This window comes from Cajanus cajan, chromosome 7 (assembly GCF_000230855.2).
Source record: "Cajanus cajan strain Asha chromosome 7, NIPB_CcT2T_4, whole genome shotgun sequence".
Taxonomy (NCBI): domain Eukaryota; kingdom Viridiplantae; phylum Streptophyta; class Magnoliopsida; order Fabales; family Fabaceae; genus Cajanus; species Cajanus cajan.
The window spans coordinates 48,657,388-48,673,803 of NC_138523.1; the positions used below are offsets into that span (position 1 = coordinate 48,657,388).

At 31.1% G+C, this 16,416-nt stretch overlaps 2 protein-coding genes across 2 annotated transcripts; both read left to right on the forward strand.

Annotated features, from left to right (window-relative positions):
• The first annotated feature begins 1,589 nt into the window (after positions 1–1,589).
• On the forward strand, positions 1,590–12,931 carry LDA (limit dextrinase). Its single transcript, XM_020366731.3, has 29 exons — positions 1,590–1,885; positions 1,974–2,124; positions 2,238–2,290; positions 2,440–2,548; positions 2,806–2,942; positions 3,036–3,235; positions 3,414–3,563; positions 4,318–4,378; positions 4,632–4,752; positions 5,274–5,364; positions 5,449–5,542; positions 5,694–5,789; positions 5,929–6,069; positions 6,467–6,517; positions 6,903–6,973; positions 7,122–7,214; positions 7,471–7,561; positions 7,718–7,789; positions 8,712–8,768; positions 9,578–9,646; positions 9,858–9,914; positions 9,999–10,073; positions 10,951–11,039; positions 11,237–11,314; positions 11,496–11,634; positions 12,084–12,193; positions 12,271–12,370; positions 12,560–12,666; positions 12,814–12,931. Exons 1-29 carry the CDS (start codon positions 1,682–1,684, stop codon positions 12,821–12,823), a joined length of 2,877 nt encoding a protein of 958 aa, XP_020222320.1. The 5' UTR covers positions 1,590–1,681; the 3' UTR covers positions 12,824–12,931.
• A 1,293-nt stretch (positions 12,932–14,224) lies between these two features.
• Positions 14,225–15,854, forward strand: LOC145949585 (large ribosomal subunit protein uL6m). The gene is made up of 2 exons (XM_083059934.1): positions 14,225–14,435; positions 15,241–15,854. Exon 2 carries the CDS (start codon positions 15,265–15,267, stop codon positions 15,571–15,573), a length of 309 nt encoding a protein of 102 aa, XP_082916060.1. The 5' UTR covers positions 14,225–14,435; positions 15,241–15,264; the 3' UTR covers positions 15,574–15,854.
• The last annotated feature ends 562 nt before the right edge of the window (positions 15,855–16,416 follow it).

The window sequence follows — 16,416 nt, forward strand, 5'->3', positions numbered from 1 at the left end:
AGAATTTAATAATCTTATGTTAGCCAACTCGATTTTAATTAAAATAAACATGTTTAATACATACATTTTAATAAAAATACACATAATTTCATAGCAAAAATCAAGATGATTGATGGGATTGATTGAATAAATTTAATTATTTTGAATATTACCTTCGATAATTCAACTAAATGTTAATCATGAACTATTTGAACTTACCTGTATAATTGGCTTAAATTGTTAACTCTAATTACTAATCTTACAACTTCAACAACAAAACAAGCACAATAGTATTTATCATGCTTCTAATACCTTAGAGAGAATATTGACAGATTTAAATTGTTTTTTTATATATGATTTTTTTTGTTATCTTATTATAGATGTAAAATATTTATATTTTTTTAATCAATAATTAGTCTCTGTTAAAAAATTTGATTAGTACATTCATTACGTTTTACACTTTTAATTATATTTTTTTCATTCATGACTCAAACTTTAAATTTTTTCTTGAGAATTTTTAATGTAGTTCTACTTAACTAATGTAATGTTAACAAAAAGCATTTTAAACTGAGTTTTAGAGATAAACAAATAATATAGTTTTATTGAAAAATATTAATCTATCTACAATTATAATAAAATAATTAAAAGTATAATTTTGAAATTTTATTAGCTAAAACATTAACTTGTTTTAACTTTAATTTTATCTTCATATATATATATATATATATATATATATATATATTTCTTAATATCAACTTGGACAATTTTAGTCTTTTGAAATTTTAAAACTATTCTAACTTTTTCTTTCAAAATTAAATAAATTTAATTATTCGATTGATTTCTTATTTTTTAAATTTTAAAATTCTTGTTCTTATCAAAATATGCAAGATTTATCATATATTTAAAGTGTGGGTTATAAAAACTTATCTAAATTTTATATTTTTAATAACTTTAATAATACAAATTGAATCAATCTATTAAGTTATATAAAATTATATTGAAATTATATGTATTAAATTTCATATAATTTAAAAATTATTTAATAGGTCATTACATTATTAAATTTTAAATTCTAAAATTTATTTTAACATATAATAGGACATTTAAAATAAATATATTTAAATATAAATCATGTATTTAAAAAATTAAATTATATAAAATTTAATATATATAATCATGAATATCATATAATTTAATAGATGAATCAATCAAATTTATATTATATAAAAAAAGATTAAAAGTAAAATTTAGTGAACTTACACGCGATATTAACATATTATGACCCATTTAAAATATGAAATAATTTGAACTAAAAAAATTTAGTAAAATTTTGAAAGATTTTGTGAAATCAGGGCAAGTCTTGAATAAAAGAAATTTTTGAAAAAATTATTCATTAACTTTGTGAAATATTAAAAAAAAAAAGAATATAAGAATTTTAGATAAAAAAAATAAAAGATCAAATTTATTGGGTTTTAAAAACTAAAAATTTAATAAACTTAGAAGTAATTAAGGAGTGAATATGAGAATAAGACATACTTTTTAGGATCTTCCATTCACGATTCATGATTCATGATTCATGATTCATGATATAGAAGGAAAGTGAAAAGGGTGTTAACTTTTTGTGATATTTACATTAGACTGGACACGTGCATCGGTGCATGTATGTTCTACACAACACAGTAGCATCATCTGAGGAAGAAGAATGCTTCTGTTAGCATCATCCTCTTCTCTTTCTCTCCCTTCACTTTCCCACCTTCATCTTCATCCTCCTCTTCCTTCTTCCTTCCCTCGTTCTTCACTCCATCTTCAATTTCCTTCCCAAACAACCCCACTTCGCCTCCATACCCCACCACCCGCTTTTTGCTCCCTTTCTTCTTCCCTGGAGCAATCTACTTCATTTTCTCAGGTCTTAAATTCGTGTATTCTCAGTTCATTGCTGCAACCCTTTTATTGGATTTGCTGACTGTTGTTTTTAATTTTTCAACTTGATGAAGACCCAGATGCAGCATAGCTTCTTGTACTCCAGAGCTTATTGGGTCACCGACTCTCTCATTGCTTGGAACGTTGATGTTGGAAATGAGCTTTCTTGCTACCTGCTTGCTAGCAAAAATGCTTCTTTGACCATTGCAAATTGCCAAATTCAAGGTTTGGGTTTCTGACAACAATTCCTTGTACTTGTTCAAACAAGTGGAAAAGAAAAAATGCCATCTTTTCTTATTTACAATTGGCTCATTGAATTGGAAAGTGCTAATTAACAGGTGAGGATTTGAAAATTAAGCTTCAGGAGGATACGGCTGGCCTTCCTGCAAATGTAATCCACCCTTTTAATCTCTTAAATGTTTAGTATTTTTCTAAATGCTAAACAATAAATAGGGCTGTTTGCTTTATGCTTCCACTGTTTTTGACAAACATTTACAGTGGAATAAGAATCACTAATGACTGCAAGCTTTGCTTTGTTAGGTGGTGGAGAAATTTCCACATATTCGAGGTTACAAAGCTTTCAAACTGCCACCTGCTTTGGATGTTAAACCTCTTCTTAAATCCCAGTTAGCGGTTGTTATTTATGATTGTAAGTCCTCTTCTTTTGCAATATCACATGAACTAGAACTATACATTCGATTTATAGAGTAGCACATGCTTATGCTCAGCTTCTTTATTAGCATTTTAGCATAGCATAGTTGATTTAGGATCTATCCTGCATTCGATTGTAAAGTAGAAAAGCTTTTTGCAGCACATGCTTTGCAGTATATTCATGTTATGGAAGGAAAAGTTTCATTGTTGTCACAAGTGCCTACTAATAGTATTTCCTTTCTTCATTTTACACAGCTGATGAGAAATGCAGGAATTGTTCTGGTTTGCAGTTACCCGGTGTTTTAGATGAGCTTTTCTCATATAGTGGTCCCCTTGGTGCACTTTTCTCAGAGGAAGCTGTGTCACTTTACCTGTGGGCGCCTACTGCTCAAGTATTTTATCTTTTATTGAAAAGGTCTTGATTTTGATGTGCTCTTCAACCTCATATACATATTACTTGCATATATTCTTTTTGGTAAGAACAGGCAGTGCATGCTTATATCTATAAGAACCCGTCAGGAGATGATCCCACAGAAATTGTTTGCCTTGAGGAGGAAAATGGTGTTTGGAGAACTAAAGGACCAAAAAGTTGGGAACGCTGTTACTATGTTTATGAAGTATGTGTTTACCACCCTAGCACTTTGCGGGTTGAAAAATGCTATGCAAATGATCCATATGCTAGAGGGTATGCTCTATTCATGTCAATTTACCATCAATTATCTTTGGCAAATTATTTCTGTACTCTTGATTCTAGCATTCATGATTAACATTTAGTAATACATGTTTTAAATGGTTAGATATAAAAGCTAATTTCCCAAATGATTTGTGTATTTTAACCCCTCTTTTCTTCTGTATTTAAGCAGACTTTCATCAGATGGAAAGCGGACTTTCCTGCTTAATCTTGACACTGATGACTTAAAACCTGGTGGATGGAATAATCTGGCTAATGAGAAACCTGTTATACATTCTTTCTCTGATATAAGCATATATGAAATGCATATAAGGGATTTCAGGTAACTGTTTAATGATGTCTTTAATTTTATTCAAGGATCACTTTTGTTTTTTATTTTTAAAGTTTATAATAATGGATGTTTTTCAGAATCCAGAAATTCAGATGATCTAGGTGAGATTTGAAAAATTTTACGGGTATACCTTGAGCCTTCAAATTAAAATTTTAAAAATGTTTTATACATTCTTGTATGTGAAAAATAGATTTTTCAGTGTCCTCTCCTCTCCTTATGTGATTCAATAATCTCTTTGAAACTTATAATTCTGCTTTTGAGCACAAATGCCCAAAAAATTATTCTAGAATACACCTGAATACTGAAATGAATACTCGCGATTTTGATGTTTGGTTTCGTAGAAAGAGAAAATAATTAGAGGATAGAGAGGTAGAAAGAACAAAGAGACAAGCTCTGCTCCATGCAATTACCTGACCCACACATAGAATTTTTTAACTAAATAAATAGTTCAGGTTTCATATGCTCTATTTTCAAAATTATCTTAACTTCTGTTGTTTCTCTGAGTTTCATTGATTTTCAGTTCACTTGGTTTCTCCAGATAGATGGCTTTAGACATGTATTCCCTAGTCTGTTGCTAGTTGTCACAACACAACATATTAGTCTATTTCCATAATCTTTGAAGAAGTTAATTATATATTGCGCTTAGTTTTAGATGTATCACTTGGAAGTGCTGCTTGCTTTGAGTTTTTATGTGACATTTTCTTTCTCATTATGAATTCTAGTTATCTTTTGTTTGCTGCCACAGTGCCAGTGACCTCTCTGTTCAACCTGAATTTCGTGGTGGTTATCTGGCCTTTACGTTGCTGGTAATTCTATTATCTTTAATTCTCCAATACTTTCTCAAATTCCATGTAAATACCATTCACAAAATGATGGTTGTTCAATGTAGCCGATGTAACTAATAAACTAAAGAATCCAAATATCCAATTGAAGAAATTATTCTAAAACTGAATGACAATTATGACATACTGAAAACAAGATTGATATGTGACTGAAATAATAGGTGCATAAATAACTGCTATGATGGAATTTGAAATAGCTGTTGCAATATGTTTGAAGGATTCTGCAGGTGTACATCATCTGAAGAGATTATCAAGTGCGGGTATCACCCATATCCATCTACTGCCAACATTTCATTTTGCTGGGGTTGATGATCAAAAGGAGAACTGGAGATTTGTAGGTAAAATTTATGACAGATTATCCTCTGAATAAACTCTTGTTTTACATTTAAACCTCCTCCCTTCTCTGCATACTTCATGGAAACTTTACTTCTTGAAAGAAATCTCACATAATATCTAGTGTCAGAGATTAAGCTATGTTTCCCACCCTCTAGGATTCCTTCATCAGTGCTACTTGATCTTTAAATTAATACCCTGTCTCTTCACACAATTTATAGTCTATATAAGGATATGATGCAGATAGTCATCTGTTGTTTCGTTATATATATTTAATATATACAGTCATCAATGCATTCATAACATACCCTTATGCTATTTTTTTGTCCATTTTTGCTAATGATACTCATATCTTTGTGTATGTGTGTGAAATGCAAGTCATTTGTCTTCTTTTACATTTTCCTATAGATTGACTCACACCTCTTATCCATTTGGTTTGAAGCTTGTAACTAAGATATGTGGTAAAATATAAGCTCATGATTATATTCTTTTGATTTATCTTTTGTTTGGTATCTGACTCTGATAGATACCACAATACTGGAAAGTTTGCCACCTGATTCAGATCAGCAACAAGCTCTCATCACGGCCATCCAAAACTTTGATGGATACAATTGGGGGTAAGATCCTAAACACCACATTGATTGACAATTCAAACCATTTTTTTATGTTAAGTTTGCCTTTATATTTTTTGTCTCAAAAAGGTACAACCCTGTTCTTTGGGGCGTTCCTAAAGGCAGTTATGCAAGTAATCCAAATGGTCCATACCGTACAATTGAGTTCCGTGAGATGGTTAAGGTCTGAATTTATTACTTTCTAGCCAGAGAAGTTAGATCCATAAATCCAATTTTCTATTTAATTTTGTAATGTAGATCAGTAATACTATTGTATACAATCAATTAAATCTATTTTTTATTGTTCTGTCTCTTGGAATTTGTATACATTGCAGGCTCTTAACCATATTGGCCTTCGTGTTGTGTTGGATGTTGTCTACAATCATTTGCAAGGAAGTGGACCTTTCGACGAACATTCTGTCCTTGATAAGGTCACGAATTATCATGATGTATTCTTTGTTGGACCTGTAATTGTTGAGATATACATATGCATAGCTGTCCTGTTGAGGATTTGTTCACTATTTTGTAAAGTGAATCTGCTTCCGTGGTGTGACACAATGTATCTTATAGATTGTTCCAGGTTACTATTTAAGAAGGAATACTGATGGCTTCATTGAGCACAGTACTTGTATTAATAATACTGCTAGTGAACACTTTATGGTTGAACGTTTGATCATTGATGATCTTGTACACTGGGCAGTCAATTACAAGGTGATTGTTTATATCCTTCACTGGTGTTTGCTTATTACCACTTATATTTGTATGTTTTAGAAACTTTTTATGTTTATTGGATGCACCCTTTCAATTACAGATGGTACTTCACTGTTGTGACATGTGAATTATTGATTTTATGTAGAATCTACTAGTTTTCAGAAAGATAAAATTTTCTGCTCATGACTTCTTTTAAGGGAGTTTGTAGATCTGATTTTCTGAGAGATTAAGCAGCTTGCAGCATTTGTAGTTTTATTGTTCCTCGTTTTATAAGTTATCCTGTTTTAAAGGATTTATTATCCCCCCCTTCAATTGTACTTTTTCAATCAAGAGGAAAAAATGTTTAATGTTCGGTAAATTGGTTATCTAAGACCCTGAGAGGCCTTTTCTTTTTCAGATTGATGGGTTCAGATTTGATCTTATGGGCCATATAATGAAGAGCACAATGGTATGTATTGTAACTTTGGCATCTTAAGATGTGACTTAATATGAAAATATGAAAACATGTTATCAAACGAGTGCAAGATATGAATGGATAGACAATAAATGAACTAATGGATTTTTTTTTTTATTGTTGCTTCACTATGTTGATTATTGAAACTCATAAAATTCCTTGGTAAATGTGGCTTGTAATTTAGATATAATTTCAGAGCATATGCTGCAATAAGAATTGAATGCTAAATTATTGGGATGGCAAACAAAATGTCTAAATAATGTCTATCTATCATGATTTTGAATTATGTGTATCCAAGTAAAAAGCTAATAAAAAATGAACCTGACATCATACACTGCAAATACACTGTTGAAGGATTGACTTCATGATGTGGATACAGGTGAAAGCAAAAACTGCTCTCAATTTTTTAACAAAAGAAAAGGATGGGGTTGATGGTTCAAGCATCTACATGTACTTGTTCCTCAATGTTGTTTTTATGAATTACATTCTTTGGTGAATTTCTTTGTTATCTTCATTCATCTTCTTTTCACTCATTTGCATGTTGCATTTTAGCTTCATATTCTTTATTTATCTTTCTATTCATTTTAATTGAAAATAGATATGGTGAAGGATGGGACTTTGGTGAAGTTGCCAAAAATGGACGTGGGATAAATGCTTCTCAGTTCAATCTCCCAAGAACACAAATTGGGAGGTAGGGCTTGTCGATTTTCATTATGTGTTTGTTAGTGTTGCTTAGTAAGTAATCTTTCAATTTTTTCTTTTTTGAAAATGCTTAAGGTAGAACTTCTAAACTGGATTTTTTCTTTTGGTGCAAAACAAGTTAATCCAAACATACAACTATTCATGTAAATTTACTTGATACGGTCTCTCATGTTAAATATTAGAATTTGTCATCATTGCATAAAATATTTTTAGTTGACTAGGCATGTTGGAATTGTAATATTCAGCTTTAATGATCGAATTCGAGATGCCATACTTGGTGGATCTCCATTTGGCCACCCTCTTCAACAGGGTTTTGTGACTGGGCTACTCATGCAGGTATTTTCTTTCTTTCTTTCTTTCTTTCTGTTGATAACATATTTTCAACTTTATAGGCATTACCTTTGACCTTCAACCCTAGGATCTTGTTTGGTAATAATATCTTTCTTCCTTTATTACTTTTTCTGAGTGTTGGAATATATCCTCTATATTCAGCCTAATGGCCATGACCATGGAACTGAAGCTAATGCAAAATCCATGCTTGCGGCATCAATGGATCACATCCAGGTCTGCATCAATGGCTTTATAGACGACTTGTATTTAAGAATATGTCTTATTTAGTTAAAACTTAAAAATATTGGAACATGATGCATCAATTTTATATTATTATGGTGCCTGCTGACAAATTTAATAGGGGTTATGTGGTTGCACTTGATGTAAATTTTGGCATTTTAAGTTTGATAAGCATCCTTTCAGCTTTTGAATGATTGTCATTTTAAGTCAATAGTGTTGGCATTATGAAGAGGAGAGTTGGTTAGGAAGTGCTTAGAACTTACACTATTATTTTACTTTCACTTAAATTCAACTGAAAGATGGTTTCTTGGTAACTTGATCAGCCACAAACTTTGGGTTTTGCTTCTTTTGATAGGTGTTCTTGAACATATATAATTAACAATGGTTTAAATATGTTTTTAGTCCATCAAATTTAAAATTGGTCTTTTTAGTTTCTATAATTTCAAAAAACTTGTTTTAGTTCTTATACTCAAATTTTGTTAAAAAGTCTGTCAAATACTGTAACATAAAATTTACCTATTAGTGTCCTGGTTAATGAAAACATCATATTAAATCCAATTGATATTGTATAACTGTCTCAATCTGTCACTTTCTAATATATTATTGGAGTCTTAAGAGACTAAAATACAAATTTTAAAAATTATAGGAACTAAAAATAATAGTTTTAAATGTGAAGGACCAAAAACAATTTATCCTAAATTTGAAACAAAATATATTTACGTCATTAACAATTTACTTGCTTTCTCTTATTCTTCTTTATCAATGAAATATGGAAATAGACACCCAGATACATGCAACATTGTTTGTTAGAGTGATATTGTTCTATTCTATTCTGTTGTCGCATTGAAATCAAATGAATATCATTCTGAAACTTTTTTATATAGTAAGTTATTGATGTTCTTTTTATGTTTTCTAGATTGGAATGGCTGCAAACTTGCAGGATTTTGTGCTAACCAATTCTGAAGGGGAAGAGGTATTTAAATTTGGTCAATTTTCTTTGTCTACTGAAGTTACAATTGTACTTTCTGCATACTGTTTGAGCAAATATCCTTGGCTTTATTTAATTAGCTCAAATTTAGTAGGAAAAAAACAATTTTTTTAAATGTAAAGAGTATAATTTAGCTTGTATTTGAGATGAAAATGGAAATTTTAACCTAAAAAGAGAATTTCAAAAGTAATTATTTTGAAAAAAAAAACTGACATTAGAGGGAAAAAAGAAATTTAGCGTAAAATGAAATTTATAAGTAATTCATAGTTTGTGAATTTTTAAAAATTATAAAAAAGAGTGTGATGAAACATGTCTTGAGGAGAAAATGGTATTGTAGGAGACATATCAATAGTGAGAACTCTGTTTTATTATATATACAAATGGATTGTTCAATGTTTCAATTCCCTGGATTTGTCATTAGAAATTAGAATTCTAATTCTAAAAGACGTACCAGTGTTGACATTTGGAATTCAATGGTCCAATTCCAATTCTGGGACAGTGTTGGTTCCAATGCTGGTGGTGTTATTGTAATAATCCGATCAATACAGTTATGGAGATTAAGAGTAATGTTTTTGTGAATAACATGCAGATAGCTTCTTCTAACTCTGACTGGTTTTGTATTCTGCATTCATGTGAAAGCAATTGTGCTCTGTAATATGGGCAATAAAGAAAATGGAGGTGTCTTTTCTCCACTGCATGCTAAGCATGCTTTCATGAAAGATGTTTACCTGTTATCAGAATATAATTCTTTGTACGAGAAATCTTGTCTAATAACTTCAGTGTTATGGTGTCAGGTAAAAGGGTCAGAGATATTAACATATGATGGCACACCTGTTGCATATGCCTCATGCCCCATTGAGACTGTAAGCTTATTCACTATATACCCCTCTTAAGTCTAAACATGCTCTATATTTTTAGAAACATCAATATTTTAAATTATCAGTGTTGAACATCATTTTTTTTTTTTAAATTTTAACAATATGAAGGGGACAGAGGATATATGCATATGTGTGTGTGTGTGTGTGTATATATATATTTGTAATAGTCTAATTGGCATCTTTAGTTGTTTTGCAGATTAATTATGTTTCTGCTCATGACAATGAAACCCTATTTGACATTGTAAGCTTAAAGGTATGATAAATATTCTCAAAACTCTGTTTTGTTCATGCAATTTTTTTTCATGGTCTCCGACACAAATCTGTTCCTTACTTTCAGACTCCAATGGATCTCACTGTATCTGAGAGATGCAGGATAAACCATTTGGCAACCAGTATTATAGCATTATCACAGGTTAAAGTTAAATGATTTTATTCGCTAATAAAATCTTGAGATTTTTTTATCTCTATTATTTTTGTTGATGTGTTTCTATTCTTATCTTCGAAGCTTCATTTAGTGCGGCAAATAGGATAGAATAGACTAGCACAGATATGAGCAGCTGATAATATGAAGAAATATTTACTCTGCCAAAAATGCCTATGTTCCTTAATTTAAACCTAAGGAAGTGGTGGTGGAGTCATATGATTAGTGGAATGTTTCTCATAAACACTCTCTGATGTTATACTCATTGTTTTAAATATTCATGTGCAGAGAGATTACAATGTGCTATTATATTTATTTTATTCTTTGGCTCTTTTTTTATTATTACCCTGTTTTTTAGTTGTTCTGGAAAATATCTAACCTTCCTTGGTGTGCTAACTTTTTATGAGAAGCAGAGGAGGTAACACAAATTAGCTACTTCATTCCTTTTCCCCTGACAAGTGCATGTTATCTTAGTTACAAGTGCCTCTGTGATGTCATGGAAATTTTAACTCTTTTTGTGGACAAGTCGCTTGACTTGCAAGGACACAATTATTTGAAGACCTTTGGCTTCTGTAACTGAAACTGAAATTTAATCCCCTCAGAAGTAGGTTTGTAAATCATCTGATATCTTTTGCATAGTGTGTGTGCATAATCATTTTCAGAAATGTCAGCTTCAGTGTTTTCTTACATGTAGCAATCTGTACTGTTTGGTTTTATTCACCATCAAACCAGATTTTAGAGCATTGAGTTTTGATAATTTGGATCCTAGCAGTTTCTTATATATTATTAACCAAACTGATTGCTTAGATTATAACAGATAGTTTCTTCTAGTGATACTATTCTGGTGCTGAAGAATTTCTGTTCTTAGGGTATTCCATTCTTTCACTCTGGAGATGAGATACTCCGGTCAAAATCTCTGGATCGAGACTCATATAATTCTGGTGATTGGTTCAACAGGTAATATCTGCACACTCAACTTATGCTATATATATAATAATCATTGTTACTTTTTTGACTTTGCCAAAATTAGTATATGATCTACTTCATTTTAATGTTCTAAATCTAATAGTTATACTCATTTGAGCAATTTGGTTATTTTCCATGGATTTAATGAAACTAAGAATGTGTTTCCTTCTGAACTCTCTCAATTTCAGACTTGACTTTACATACAATAGTAATAATTGGGGTGTTGGACTTCCTCCACAGGAGAAAAATGAAAAGAACTGGCCACTGTAAGTGTCTGAATATTTTATTAGCGCCATTTATAAAACATGCCACACTGAACCAACAACTTATCCAGCAGGACCAGCACTATATGATATAATTATGAGCTTTGGATTTTTTGAAATTGTGATGTACAGCAATCCTATTGTTAGTTTACAGCTTGTGTTGCATCCTCCTTCAACTTTTCAGAATCAAACCAAGACTGGCAAACCCATCCTTCAGGCCTCAGAAGATTGACATCCTTGCCACTGTGGACAATTTCTTGAATCTGCTGCGTATAAGGTACTCTTCACCACTTTTCCGGTTGAAGACAGCTAATGCTATCCAGGTGAGACATTTTAAATTTCATCATCATATATAATTATTTCATCTAGTAGTGTCTGGATACTGTGGTGCTTAATCAACAGAATGAATATTCTTTATCAGTGACTAATTATTGTTATTATATTCTCATACAGCTAAGACATAAGTATTTTGATTTTGTTTCTGATTCATTTTATTTCAGATTTATAATGTATTCTGAGCTAGTTAATATAGAATTTTGTTTGAACGTATAGTTGAGACAAGTTTTATAGTTTCAAGTTGGTTTACCTTAATTCAGTTTCCATCTTGAGTTGTCAAAACTGTCTTTTGCCAGCTCCTTCTTGCTCAGAGAAGTGGAGTGTGGATAGATTGAATTGGAAATCCCTTTTTGAATTGGAGGGATCCACTTATTCCATTTAATAATTCATGTTGACATCAAATTTCAATAATCCTATATTTTTGTCATATCTGCAGCAACGAGTATGCTTTCACAATACTGGACCATCATGGGTTTGTGGAGTCATAGTGATGAGCATTGAAGATGGTCACGATGGCTTTCCTGGGTTGTCTCAGCTGGATCCTGTGTATGTTAAAGAATATAGCAATTTTTAGTTTGAAGATTTGAACATCCTTTAATTTTGTTGACAAATGGTGTTTGCAGATATTCATTCATTGTGGTTGTTGTCAATGCGAGTCCAAAAGAAGTATCATTTGTAAGCCCTTCCTTGCAATCGAGAAGTCTCCAGTTGCATCCCATACAGGTACGAATAAAACATAAGAATTTGAATGATGGAAATTGGAATATTTCCATAATATGTTTTGGAAATTTGAATAATGAAAAATTATTGCATAAACTTGCAGTTTTGGTAGAAGTTTCAAGAGACCTTTCTTTTGGTTCATAATCTATTTTAACTCTTAATATGATTTTCCCTTTTCTTACTGTGTTGTAGGTATCATCATCCGATGACCTGGTTAAGAGCTCAACATACCAGGCATCTTCTGGCTGTTTTGTTGTGCCTCGAAGGACAACAGCGGTGTTTGTTGAGCCAAGGAAAAAGTGAGTCACTGCTTCAATCATCTGTTGATACTTGATTCAAATCAAGAATGTAAAAATTGCCTTGGGATGATGCTAGTTTTGCTGCATCAGAATGGTTTCTTTTTGTGAACTTCACTCATTGACCTCGTTTATTTCTGTTGTTGAAAGGTTAATCTGATCAGTATTATACAAAAGAGCAAATTCTCCGAAAAATATTGTTCTTGAAAGAGTGTCACTAGCAATGTCCATCTACTTGTCGGCTGATTTAAGAGCCAAATTCAAACAACCTATGATCTCAAAACTGCTCCAATATAGAACTTCAACATAAAAATACAAACTATCTGGTAAAGTAAGAACCAGGTATGTATAAGAAACAAGTTCTGATTTAATAAAAAGTAAAAACCAATGATATATCTTCTCTTTGATAATGGATAACATGCTATAACACTCTAAGAGGAAACGTTCATTCGCAATAACAGGATCTTCATACCACCTTTAGTATTATTTTATTCAAACTACCTTTACTTCTCCATCATAACTTTATGTTCTTGATTTGTGTAGTGGTGTTGTTCTGTGACACAAGAATAGCACAAGGTAACGCCGAAGGATGACAGTTTTTTTTTTTTTTTTTTAAGTATTGATTAAAATATATAAAATGAGATTTGATGAAAAATACAGGTTTCGTGCGATTTATTTGAAAATTGATTCTTAATAATTAGAAATTTTCATCATTGGAATTTTCATCACCAGCCGAATTATTCGCTTAGTGTTCATGGAGAAAACATTATATTGCTGAATTGGTCTCCGAATACTTGCAGCGTTTTAGTAGCCAGATCGGTAATTTTGAAAATATAACCCAAGTCTTATAACTCGTGTTAAAGATATTGTGTTCTTAGCATTTCTCTTATAGATTTGGAATTTGAATTTTATCAAATGTAAATTTGTAGATATAAATGTAAATGTGAATTTCTCAATGTGTTCTTTATTTTTGTCATTCTATAATTTTTTGTTTTTTTTTTTTCTAAATAAAGATATTTAGTTTCTCTATTTTTAAAAATATAAAATTTTAGTCTTACATTTATAGTTAAATTTTTTATATGACATGTAACAATAAAATTTTTAAAAATAATATACAAAAGATCTTCTTTATTCTTATTTTAACGAGTGCTTGATATTTTTTATGACAATAAATATTTATTTTATTAGTAAATCTTATTTAAATAATTTTTATCTTTAAGTATTATGTTGTTAAATGTTATATCACTTAAGTACTAATAAACATTAAAACTTAATGATAAATAAATGTTAATATGATGAAAATACAAAAAAATTATATTTTAAAATTAGAGAGATAAATGTCCCTATTTTAAAATTGAAGAATCAAAATTAAAAATATATAAAAAATAATGAAAAAAAATATAATTTATCTTAGATAATTTATAATAAGAGGAAAAAATGAAATAAATGGATTAGAACAGAATAAACTTCTCATATCATTATTTGAATATTTAAGGCAACTTCAATATTTAAATATAATAGTATTTTAAAGGATTAAAATAAATTCATGTAGCTTTCTATTTTCACGAACTTTCTAAGTAGTTTTTGTCAACAAAAAATGTTTAAAAATAAAAGCAAGATACCGAGTGCTTACAGAGCCGCGTTAGCGAGATTTGAAGCCCAATTGTGGAAGTGGGAGTGAAAGAAGCGGCCCAGCCCAATTAGTTTATGTGTGTGCAGCTCCAGCATGCGTGCGGCGTTGTGTCCGGCGGTGGCTCTCTCAATAATCAGAGGTAACTTCCCTTTTTCACCTCTTTCTAGCGCTCTTCCAAGTTTTCCGATTTCTGTTCAATTTTACAAATGCATGTCTCAATGTTCAGTTATACATTTGCTTAACTTCATTTAGTTTACCACAATCTTATAGAATGCATGCTATGATTTCGTTCATTGTTATTTGTGCCTGATCTCTTCTCTACAGTGCCTTACTCGAATTCAAATATCTTAATCTATAATTTTCTATGTTATAATGGCTGTGACATTGAGTATATTATATTATACCAGATAGGATGCAGCCCCTTCCACTTTTCACTCTTTTGTATTTTCTTCCCTCTGTTTTGATTCATCTATCAAAATTTTTGCTTTTCTATAATCTATAGGGGCTGCTTGTTATTCCTGTGAATGTTGAGATGGGTATATAGCAACATTCCTATGATTGTTTAAGATTTGTATCTCAATGATTCTCAGACATGTTTTGCCTTTTTAGCATTATTCCCACCAATTCATTCCCATAGAGGTGGGTATAAGTATAATTTATTCCCAGGGGAGGGAATGATTGAAGTCTTGCAAGAATGGGTAGTGAGTGGTTAAAAGGTTATAGTGAGTAGTGGGAGAAAAAGAGAAAACAATTTTTTTAGGGATGTTATGGTCTTATAATTACATATTCCTAGAAATAACTTTTAAATGACATAAAGTACCAAACATGGACATATATGTTTTCAGAAATATCTTTCCCAGGTTTCTTATTCCTGGGAATGTAGGAGTAATATTATTCCTTGAAACAAATGTACAACCATAATTTTCATTCTGTGGCAATTTTAGGCGTTTTATTTGCTTTGGAATTTGATGGAGGCCAAGTTTTTTCGCTTTCTCAAGATTGTGGGTGTTGGATACAAAGCCAGAGCTGAAGCTGCGGGGCGTCTGTTATATCTCAAATTGGGGTACAGTCATGAGGTGGAACTTGCTGTCCCTCCTGCTGTCCGTGTTTTCTGCTTCAAAAACAATGTAATTTGCTGTACTGGAATAGACAAACAAAGGGTGCACCAATTTGCTGCTACTGTACGGACTTGTAAGCCACCTGAAGTTTACAAAGGCAAGGGCATAATGTATGTTGATGAAGTTATCAAGAAAAAACAGGGAAAGAAGTCTAAGTGATCATATAATCTTAGGTGATTTTTCATGAAGTCTAGGACTCAGATGTACATTGGCTACACCTTGTCTGCACAATGATTCACTCTAGCCTTCAAACAATTTCAGTGTTGGAATCCTTGAACAGAGCATTGTGGCGATCATGTATTTTCTTTCAAATAACAATATTTTCCTTGCTTCAATATGATACATATGTACCTTTTAGAGTTTATCTTGCCTTGTTGAGACATTGTCATGAATTTTCATTTTATTTTATATTTGATGCTTAATTAAAGCTCTTGTGTTCACATTTCTTAACTTAGGAGTTATTATAAATAGCTTCAATTTGATCTTAGCAGCACTTAGATGATGTGCACATTAAAGCAGCATATTTTTATGTTAAGAACTTGGTTACACTTGAATCTGAATAATTTTCATGTTATTGAATTGATGGATACAATAAAATAAATAGACATAAAACATAATCAATCCCTAAAGTTTAGAGATTTAGATAAAACTAACTAAGGAAACTAAACTAGAAATTAGGAGAGGATAAACTAGTATATCTAAACTATATCTTATAGAATTATCTTAACACTCCCCCTCAAGCTGGAGCATATATATCATATGCATCTAGCTTGTTACATATATATGTTATCCTAAGGCCTCGTAAAGATTTAGTAAAGATATCTGCAAGTTGATCCTTGGAGCAAACTGAGGAGGTCTTGATGATACCGGAGATGATCTTTTCTTTGATGAAATGGCAGTCAACCTCTATATGTTTTGTTCTCTCATGAAAAACTGGATTAGAGGAGAGGTATAAAGTTGACTGATTATCACAAACTAGTTCCATATGACCAACCTTGCAAA